This window comes from Priapulus caudatus, unplaced genomic scaffold (assembly GCF_000485595.1).
Source record: "Priapulus caudatus unplaced genomic scaffold, Priapulus_caudatus-5.0.1 Scaffold1697, whole genome shotgun sequence".
NCBI lineage: Eukaryota > Metazoa > Priapulida > Priapulimorpha > Priapulimorphida > Priapulidae > Priapulus > Priapulus caudatus.
In genome coordinates this window covers 27,760-39,139 of record NW_014578758.1, presented here as the reverse complement: position 1 = coordinate 39,139, position 11,380 = coordinate 27,760, and the positions used below count along the sequence as shown (strand labels likewise).

General features: G+C 38.4%; 1 protein-coding gene across 1 annotated transcript in view; it reads left to right on the top strand.

Moving 5' to 3' along the window:
• Positions 1–10,797, top strand: part of LOC106817359 (phosphoacetylglucosamine mutase-like) — a 21,854-nt gene extending 11,057 nt beyond the window's left edge. The window contains exons 12-17 of the mRNA XM_014822019.1: positions 1,876–1,977; positions 2,455–2,510; positions 3,630–3,816; positions 6,089–6,210; positions 7,104–7,155; positions 9,767–10,797. Coding sequence (XP_014677505.1) covers positions 1,876–1,977; positions 2,455–2,510; positions 3,630–3,816; positions 6,089–6,210; positions 7,104–7,155; positions 9,767–9,856 — 609 coding nt within the window. The 3' untranslated portion in view covers positions 9,857–10,797. The remainder of the gene's footprint in view (positions 1–1,875; positions 1,978–2,454; positions 2,511–3,629; positions 3,817–6,088; positions 6,211–7,103; positions 7,156–9,766) is intronic.
• Positions 10,798–11,380: the final 583 nt, after the last annotated feature.

The following is an 11,380-nucleotide window of genomic DNA, read 5'->3' as shown; positions in this document are numbered from 1 at the left end:
AATGCAGAATTGCGGCACAAAAATCTAAACGGCTCGACCTAGGCTTGTGATACAGGGTTCTCCCTACGTTGCGCAAACGGGGCGCGCGCGCCCTATTTGGGAAAACTCCCCCCTGTTTCAATCGTTGCGCCCCGTTTAAAATACCTCCGCCCCGATTAAATTCCACCACAATAAAAGTTTGCCAGCGAGGGAATCGATCGGCAAGAATTCCCATTCGACCAGGACACCCGGCACGTGTATTTTTACCGTGCCACGCATGCACTGCCGACAATATACAAGTACAAACAGTCAACCTGTCCCACACCCAACACTAACTGTACACCGACTCGGCTATCTTACATATACAAGAGCCCCAAATACCGTCTATGGTGTGGTGACGATTTTACGCATTAATTTGTGGTACGGTAAAAAAACACGCCCCACGGACCCCCTCCCCCTTCCCCTCCCCTCCCCCCTGTTTAAATTTCATCCTGGGGAGAACCCTGTGATAGTCGGTGTATAGCATCATGGTAGAAAAAGCCATCACTGTGCCGAAATTGGAGGTCACAGGTCAAAGGTCAATGGGGCACAGGGCAGATTTTAGACATTTTCTGAGGACATGGTCTGACAGAGCGATTGAAAAACTTTTTTGTTTCAGCGGTGACCTAGTATTTTTATGGCTTTATTGAAAGGACTATGAAATGTACTTTCTGCTGACATGCGAAGAGTAAGTGTCGGATAACCTTTTGACCCTCAAGAGGAGGGTTAAACATGGATTTGTTTACTGTTAGAAAGAATTTGACTGCCGGGTTTGCTAGTAGAATCTATACATGCCTGGATGTATGAGGCTACAATGTCACAGTGAAATTTCAAAAGCTAAATTTGGTTGAAGAAGGTTTATGCTCCTTAAATCGTATAATTTCTATGGCATTCTGTACTGTCAGTGTGTTACATGTAACGTATGCCACTGCCAGTGGTACTGTGTAGTTTTTGCCTGCGTTAATTAGTTACAGTTGGCAGCTCTCTATTTCAGCCTGTAGGCTTGCGTAGGTAAATGGATGAGTGCTTACCTATTCTGTCTTGCAAATAGTTGTTGCTACTACGTACGATGGGAGCTTCCATCTTTAATCTGAAGACACTTAAACGTACGCGCCATCTCGTGGCAACTTTCATAACGATCCCAACGAACATTCCTTTGAGAAGGTTTCTGATACCATCCCTGTGCCTTCCACTGTTTCGGCGTGTATGTGAACACATTTGGGACTAATAGGGTTTACTAGAATCCCACCACTCCACCACAGAGTCACCGCAGTAGACATTAGATGAGCGCTGTCGCTCCGCGGCACTTGTTTTATGTATGCTGTACCATAAGGTTGCTATCATTTTCCACATCTCAGCTTACCATACATCATCAGCACATTGCCAGTGGTGATATTTGCTAAATATTGGTAACACTGTTCTACCTGATATAACAGGCTCATGCTATTTACGCTTATGGCTTGTGACATGCGTTTATTTATATTTAGCTAATGTAAAAAATATGATGTTATTAGACACTAATGTACCCGAAATATCATCACGCCACAGTTTTATTTGCTGTTTTTAACTGTCTCATTGTAACTGTCTATTATCTCTTGTCGTGGCTCGTGTTACACGCACTTTGCCACTCTGTGTGGAACTGCCGGCTTAGCTGAAGAAATAGACTAAAATGACATTATATTATCCTGCGCTTATCTGTTATGCAAATCATGTGATCTATGCACAGACAGTTATTTGCTTGAACTAACAATCAATAAGAATTAAGTAATCCTATACAAACACAATATTTATAACTGCACCTATCAAAACGATAGACTGACTTTTGTTTTCTTTTGTTTATTTATCTGCCTCTCACAGAAGGTTCCAGTGTCCTGTGTCTCTACAGGAGTGAAGCATCTCCATCATAGGGCTGCTGATTACGATGTCGGTGTCTACTTTGAAGCTAATGGACATGGCACGGTGAGCAGGTGTCTGCTAGCATAGGCCAGAGGGCAACACTAGCAATAGGCCCATACAGGATTACTCGTAGGAAATATCACCTTACACAAACGGCTGTTGTCATCTGTTTAATGTAACAGATATAATTGCTATAAGGCATTCACTCAATGCACTCACGCATTGTTTTTCAAGTACTACATTATATTACTGGTATATTACCATGTCTGTATGTTGGAGTGAGATAAGTGGAATCCACAGCTGGCAGATGATAGGTATTTTGTATAATTGCCACAGAAACATGAGCTGATAGATATAAATAATAGATGATCTGTGCAATTTGCTCTCAACTGCACTCGTAAGGGTACAAAATAGAGATGTGAGTGTGTTTTAATCTTAGATGCACTTTCATGCGAAATACATTGTTATAAAACCTCTATGCGTCAGTACCAAGTTTTGCTTTCTGTTTTTCGAATTGACCGTCATATGGTGTTTTTACAGGTGCTCTTCAGTGACAAAGCATTTAACATGATCAGAAAGATATCTAATGCTGAAAGGTATGTCTGAGATTTGCCATAAGGAATAGTATGAAGTATAACAATAAAATGAATTTAAATCTTTAATTAACTTAAGGATACACTCAATCTTTTGTATGGTCATGGCTCTAATGAAGAGTAAACGTTTATTGACCAAAGAATCGATTCAATCTCACGTTTATTTATAGGTGAGATCTATCTCTCTGCTCAAGCCAAAAAAATGCATGAAATTTATAGCATCTAATTAAATTATTCCAAGTTGCAATGACAGAGTAATATCCATTTACGCATCAGCTACAATTGCAAAAATGTAAATGGAGAAATCGGTGTTTTTCTCATTTTCACAATGATGTTCTGATGTATCTTGAGCCATCGCAGTTTGATGAGAAATGCTGCATAATATATGGCATCACTAATTTACCTGTCAACAAACCCGGGGCTGTGGTAATGAGGTATACGTGTTATTTTTGACCGCGTGGCAATTTCAACTATCATTGGCAGTTGACGGCTGTAGGAGGATTGAGGCTGATAGATTCTGGCATAATTATTACGGGGAACAGGCTAGGCTGGTTGGATCGTGTCTCTGACGTCATCAGTAAAAGTTCACATATATTGGAATATGGCGTATGGCAGTATGGGGGAATAATCACGTACAGTGGTGGCACGTGGTGTTAACCATCGAATAAGGCTAAAAATCAAAATGAATGATATTTCGCATTAAATCTTGATTGTATCCTTGAGGAAACATTTGTGTTTCATTTAATACTGCACATCTCTGACGGGATTACTCATACATACCTGCAATTCAAGGCACCTAGGTAGACTGTTTTATGTGGTGATAATGTCTATATTTAAGGTCTTGTGCATGCATTGTTCACTTGAACGTCGTAACTAATTCCTCTTGGGTTGTCAAGGTTTGTTAGTCTCCCTTGAAGAGGGACGTTTTATTGATAATAACTTGTTAATCATAAATTATTTATTTGTGTTGCTGCTCACTGCTGTGACTTTAGTGTGGTATTCATTGGTTGCTAAACAAAAAATGTAATTTAAATTGAGTAGTTGTGAGTAAAATGTCATTGTTCTCTATCCTTGTTTACCTTCACAGCTGTGGAGTTACCAAGTGTTCAATTTGTTTGACAGTGGTGACACCTGTCAGAAGGAGGCAGCTGATAAGCTGTTGTCGTTTGTGGACGTTGTTAACCAGACGGTGGGTGATGCTATCTCAGATATGCTGCTAGTGGAGGCCATTTTGCATGAACGAGGCTGGAGTATACAGCAGTGGAATGACCTTTACAATGATCTTCCCAACAGGCAGATGAAAGTCAAGGTATAAGTGCAAGCACGTAGGCATGCATGTGTGAAGGCACACATGGATGCAAATACATACACAGTTATTCTCAAATCAGCTTCTGAGTAGAATTCACATCCGAGTTCTTAAGATACTGTGTGCCTTTATTTAAAAATATTTCTGTACATATGAATGTAGTGATGTCCCGATGATCGATTATAATCGAAAATCGATCGATTATAGTCTCAAATTCGATAATCGATTATGAAAACAAATAATCGATTATCGGAAATAGCTTCTTCTTTTTTTAAATTGATATTTTTTTTTTTTTTCAAGATTGGAATAATCTTTGTTTTGGTTTGACACTGTCCCACAGATGTTATCCGTAGATGAGATTCTACTCTCCGTATTGTTTGTTACATTGTGTTGGAGAGGATATTCCATTGGCAGGACATTAACTCTGCTACACAGCCTACACTATTAGAACACAAACAACTTACTTACTATAATAAAGAACAAGTCTTGATCATGTTTGTTTAAAACTTTTAATGTTTTAATAAAGGCATTTAAACCATTTCTTTTTAAATTGATTAAATACTGTATAGGAACAGACATTGATATACATACAGCAACCTTCACAGAGTTAATACATGATCATAAAACATGATAATATTGAATACAGGTATACAAAGTAAGATTAAATTAAATCTATGGCAGTCTATATGCTATTATTAACCAATTATCCGATTATAATCGATTATCGATCGGTTAAGGGAAACCGATAATCGATTATGAAATTCCAGCCGATTCCCATCACTATATGAATGTCTATATATATTTACAGGCAGCTTCGGCATGTGTACTACAAATGAAAGATTATTTGATTTTAAATGCTTTTAATCACAGTTGAATTGAAAATAATTGTTTAAGTTCATAAAATGTTTAGCAAATGAGGTTACTAGTTTTACCAGCAAGTTATGATGCTGAAGTGTGAACAAGAATGCTAGTGAAAGTTGTTAGTTATTTTTAAATAAAACTTATAGGACCGTAGTTTGTGTTGCATTGTTACAGATACACACATGTATCATCAGCAGAAAGCAGTGATTGTCTTATGAGCTACTGGCTCTAGCTGTCTGAATGAAAATCATCCACAAGAATGCACACACATATCACATTGTGCCTAGTCGGTGTATCATTATTTTCATCTTCATTTTTAGCTCATCTGACGAAGTCAGATGCAGCTTGTAGAATCGCATGATCGTGCGTGCGTTCGTGCGTCCGTCAACAGTTGGGCACAAATCTAAACGGCTCGACGTACGGATTCGAAAGTCGGAACATGGGGGGGTAATCCGAAAACGAGTTGGGATGTCGAAGCTGGGGGTCAAAGGTCAAAGGTCAAGAGGTGTAAAGGAAGGGGAACTCATTCCGCTCCTTAACTTAAGGTATAGGGAGGAAATGCAGAATTGCGGCACAAATCTAAACGGCTCGACCTAGGCTCGTGATAGTCGGTGTATAGCATCATCAGAGGAAAAGCCATCACTGCCGAAATTGGAGGGCACAGGTCATAGGTCAATGGGGCACAGGGGCAGATTTTAGACATTTTCTGAGGACATGGTCTGATGGAGCGATTGAAAAACTTTTTTGTTTCAGCGGTGACCTAGCATTTTTATGGCTTTATTGAAAGGACCATGGAATGTACTTTCTGCTGACATGCGAAGAGTAAGTGTTGGATAACCTTTTGACCCTCAAGAGGATGGTTAAACATTGATTTGTTGACTGTTAACAAAGGACTGAACTGCTTTTGCTATTATTAGAGCCCATACCTGTGTGAATGTTAGGCTACAGTTGCACAGTTTAATTGCAAAGGCAAATGTTTGTTGAACAAGGTTTACGCTCCTTAAATCATATTATTTTCTAAAGCAGTCTCTCTATAGCACCCTGAAGGCTGAATCGGTGAATGCTCGCGTTGGTAGCCAAAAACACGGGGGAAGCCCATGGCTGGCACGCTTCTAATCATAATTGTTGCCTGACAACCTGCAATGCACATGTGTCTGCAATGCATAGAGATTAGGTGGGTGCGAAAGTGTAGCTGATATATTTGTTCGAATTGGCTACGAAAGTCAAACAACAATAAAGAAGACTTATATGTATAAGACGTCTTGCTATGCACAAATGAATTTATCAGCAGAACACCAGACACCAGATGAGCCCTGTCGCACTGCGGCACTTGTTCTTATAAATAATTTTTGGCATTATTTCCAGCAAAATGTCGTCATATTATGAGAAATTCTCAACCAAATATTTGCGACAGGTGCGTGAGAGAACAGTAATAGTGACAACGGATGCTGAGAGAAAGACGACAGCTCCAGCAGGCCTTCAGGACCGAATCGATGAGATAGTTAGCAAGTATCCAGTGGCTAGAGCCTTTGTAAGGTGAGCAGAACAGGAAACAAAGAGATGAAATAGCACATAACTGTTGCTTCACATGTATTTATATAAATTTCCATTTCCGTGCCTCTGCATTTAATGAGGCATGTATATATAGATGAGTTGTTTTCTTGCAAATCACTCTTGCCTGTTGCAGGTTAGAATCTTGCAAATTCCCTCATAAACATAGATAGATAAGCCATTCGAAAACATGGTTAATCTGTGCTGAGTGTCATTTAAAACGAGGCTTTCTCATGTTTTACCAACCATTCTCATATTTTCTTAACCGTTCTGATACTTACTGATACTCCTTGCATAACACGAAATGTATATAGTAAGGCTAACATGTCATAGAACACTCCCACAACATTCTTTCCACCAATATGTGCACCGATCTCACTTGGATTGTTTACATATGTCAACAAACCTACCGCATGGTTTTTGCTCCCGCGAGACCGAAACCCTGTCTCTACACTAGGTTAATTACTTTTGTATACATTTTGAGATGGTACCAATTTATAAATATTTGTGTCACGTAACTACGTGCACTTGTTTTGTGGAACCGTTTGAACATTCCATTATCGCAAGTCTGAAGATAGTAAGCACACGTTTGCTGTTCATTTACTGTTCTATAACGTATAACAGCAGAAACTTCTAATAATTTTAATGCTGAAGTGATTAGTAATATGTACGCTGATATGTGAGTTTAAATTTGTTTAAATTTATTCATTTTTCGATTTATTTGAGAAATGATCGTTTTAAAAATAACAGTATTCAGCCCTTCGAGATGTGGATCACATCGTATTGCTGTACATTACGAGTGACTTAGTTATTCTTGTATGTAGTAGCCCATCCCGTTGAAATGTATTTGACTATCATTCTTCTTTTATCTAAATCAGGCCCTCTGGGACAGAGGACATTGTGAGGGTGTATGCAGAGTCAGACACGCAGGTAAGTCTCTCAATTCATGCACACACATAGGTAAAAGTTGCAAGACATGGGCATGTGATAATAGGTAGCTCATGTCAACAGCTCAATAGTGAATTTGCATATCGATAACGGATGCCAATAGTGCCATCAGCTATTAATAGTTTGACATTTTTACATAGGCCTAAGTTTTTCATGTTCATATGACTCATTTCCCTTTACTGTCTATTTAGTTGGTCATATCTCTGAAGTTTATTTTTTGGTCACTGAAATAAGATATGCATATATAATAGTGATGTCCCGATGATCGATTATAATCGAAAATCGATCGATTATAGTCTCAAATACGATAATCGATTATGAAAACAAATAATCGATTATCAAAAATACCAAAAAAAAATTTTTTAAATCGCAACATGGACATGTATTGGTAGCGAAGTAGAAGTGCATCAGTGTGTAGTCTAGAGTACAAAGAGTCTAGAGGACACCTTCATGAATCACTGTTAACATAGGTCCTGTCTGATTGCAGAGCGGTACTAGTGTACTTATAGACATGAACAAATTGGACAGTGTCTTTGTTTTGGTTTGACACTGTCCCACAGATGTTATCCGTAGATGAGATTCTACTCTCCGTATTGTCTGTTACATTGTGTTGGAGAGGATATTCCATTGGCATGACATTAACTCGGCTACAAAGCCTACACTATTAGAACACAAACAACTTACTTACTATAATAAAGAACAAGTCTTGATCATGTTTGTTTAAAACTTTTATGTTTTAATGTTTTAATAAAGGCATTTAAACCATTTCTTTTTAAATTGATTAAATACTGTATAGGAACAGAAATTGATATACATACAGCAACCTTCACAGAGTTAATACATGATCATAAAACATGATAATATTGAATGCTATGTATAATTGTATATACGAAGTAAGATTAAATTAAATCTATGCTATTATTAACCGATTATCCGATTATAATCGATTATCGATCGGTTAAGGGAAACCGATAATCGATTATGAAATTCCAGCCGATTCCCATCACTAATATATAATAAATAATGTATCGGGTTGTCTCATCATCAGTCAGGCGCACCGGAAATCGTGGTGAGTGTGTATACTCGATCATCATGACTTTTTCGATTACTAAGAATAATAATAATATATGCATAAATGGACATAATTTGTGCTCTGACTTTATTGCATCTATTTGAATTGTAAACTCTGTAGTTGTAAAGATATATCAAATTTTAATACAGTAAATTGTAATAATTTGTTAGCTTTATTACAATCGTGGTCAGCAATATCAGAGGATTACACCAGGATGTTAAGCAATAGAAATAGCGTTGCAGGAGTCAAAATTGGCCCGAATAGTCATCCTAAATGCAAAATGTATGATATGCTCTGATTTGCCAAAAGTTCGTCCAATTTGTGCCACTGACATATTGGTTACGAACGTTTGGAGTACATAGTTCAGTTTACTGGCAAGGCAGTTGCAAACGTCTTGGCCAGCCCTGTTAAATCCAAATGTTAACCACGGCCCAATACGTGTTGCTATGCACGACTGCGATTTATAGTTTTTTTTAGCAGAGCAGCAGCTCTCAGATGAACACAGTTTTGTTTACTGGTAACCGGATTTGGTTTATATCGAACATGTATAACATTTGAAATTAAAAATTGACCACTGTCTATTGCTGTGCGCACACACAGCAATAGACAGTGGTCAATTTTGAATTTCAAATGTTATACACATACCTGCACACTGTGCTGATCACTAGTGCATCATCTGTAAAACCGAGTCTATATGTACATGTTTTGCATGTATATTGCATTTTTATTGCGTGCGTGTCTAGACCCCAATACGCATGCGTGCGTATTGACCCCAGTAGACCCAACAAATATCGCTACAGCTTGGCTCACCACACTAGCAATAACGTGCCTCTAGCTGCAAATTTGTCTCTTTTTCAAAGCCAGTAACTTGAAATGATCGATACTGGTCGTGACGTTTACAACTCTTGTCTACTCCACTTTAGTTACTGCTAGTGCAATAGTCGATTGCTTAGCGCAACAATGATAAATAATTTAGTCGACCACCTACCCGTCTTGTGTCAAGTAGTTGGCAAGTATGAGCCCGTTATTCAGACAAGTTATTGCGTGTCATTGCGAGTTTTTCTCATTTTCCATATTTAATGGCCTGCAGCTTTGACAACGAGAATCGGGGGAGGGTGGATTTGTTCTGAGGAAACTCCCCATATTCAATACCATATTCATAGTATTGAATCACTTACTTTGTATAGAAATACGACTCGGATGTCAATCATATATGGAAATAAACTGGTCCACTCCACAAAGTTATTCCGCATAGGTCTACGGGAAACCAGCTACAGTTAGAGTGCCCTAGTAGAGGAGTACGCTAGTTAAACTGTTGATAGCTGATTTAAATTCCACTCTAATTTCTTTAATGTTTGGTTGAATCGTAGGAGCACCGTTTGGACTTTCTGTAATCTAGCTCCACCAGTCAAAACCTCCCTTAAGAAAGTCAATTGAGACATGAAAATAGCTATGCTCATCGCAGCAGCGTGCGTAGCGCATGAACGCATTTCTGATGGCTCTTGCTATTTCTTGGCACAGGAGAAAGCTGACAGCTTGGCCTGCAAAGTTGCACAGGCTGTGTACGACATGGCCGGTGGTGATGGTGATCGTCCGGCAGAGCTTTGCTAGACCTTTCATCGTTACGTTGCCAACTGAAGCCATAGGTGTTCGATCCTGACCCCAGTGGACACCTCTATGAGAGACTGACAGGACTTGTAGAACAAAAGAAGCCTGAAATATCTGCTGATAGCAGGAACGATAATTGTATAATTGAGGTGCTTGGTTGGTCTATAGTCATTCCAGTAATGACTTCTTGTTAAGTTTTCCGACTTACAGTCTCATAATTGACAGTGCTCAATTCGTGATAAAGAAGCAGCATAGATATGTTTTGTAGAATTACGCCTGGTCCGCTTGAGTTCTAAACTACATTGCGCCGTCTTTTAATATATGTTTGAACAGAATTGCTCTCATTGCTGATGTAACTAATAGTTATTCGTGCTGTTATTCAGCATCTGTGTTGCTGACTTGCCTGTGCTCCCAGCTCATCCGTACGACCGCGTGGCTTGAGCTATTCAAAACGGCATCTATGGGTTAATATCCTAGCTTACATGCTAGTTCATCCTCTTATGTCTTCGCTAATAAATGGCGGTTATTCAGCCTGGATTGCGGACTGCGGGGTGTTTGTGTCATATAACAACACCTTTAGTGGCACGCTTGTGATGTCTAGCTTATTGCACCCGCTGCCATTGTTACTGTTATCGGCTTAGCTATGTGTACGTTTGAGTACTGATAATAATTTAACAATATCACACCGTTCATATATCTGACCGTTCACCTCTCATCGTCACAGTAACGAATCATCTGTCATCACGTTTGACAATCAATATTCATCTATTTTTCTTTATAAGTATACTAAGTGCTATGTAAGTACAAAGTGAGGGTGCTCTGTTAACAATCAGCGTACGTGATATGTATTGTGATGTGAAAATTCTATTTGAACGCTGCTGGAGAAATGCGTGGAGAATCTAATATAATAAATATAATAACCGTTTAAAAGCAAACTCGTTAAATTGGTGTTTTATAATTGTTCTCATAGTAAGTGACATTCATAATTATAAGATTGCGTCGTAACAGCTGGTAGTAAATGTGTCTACTACTACCAGCTTTAAAGCACAATAATTGATTTGGTTAGCTTGGCTGTTAGTGTAAACACAATTACCAAATCACCTTCTGCATGGCAACGTTCCTACAACGCTGCGCTGACGTTTTGAAAACGTTTTGTGTAAGTTTCTGATAGTTTGTGTGAGTTTTCCACGTTCTAAGCGTTCTTTCTCACGTTTCTGATTCAACGTTGCAAAACAATGTTGCAAAAACGTTGCGGCAACGTTACCACTCTGACACCCACGTGGGAATTAATTAAAAATTTGTAATTTTACATTTAAGGCAAAGAAGGGCTGTGAATAAGACAAAATATAGAAACAAAATAAATTTTCAAGTGAGATTTACTTTGTTTAAATTATAAATAATGAATATTGGGTTATCTGGCTGTATCTGATTAAACTATTAGGCTAAATACATGTATTCACTATCCACAAATTACCACACGTGTATATAGTGTATATATTAATGTGTATATACATACTATATATATAT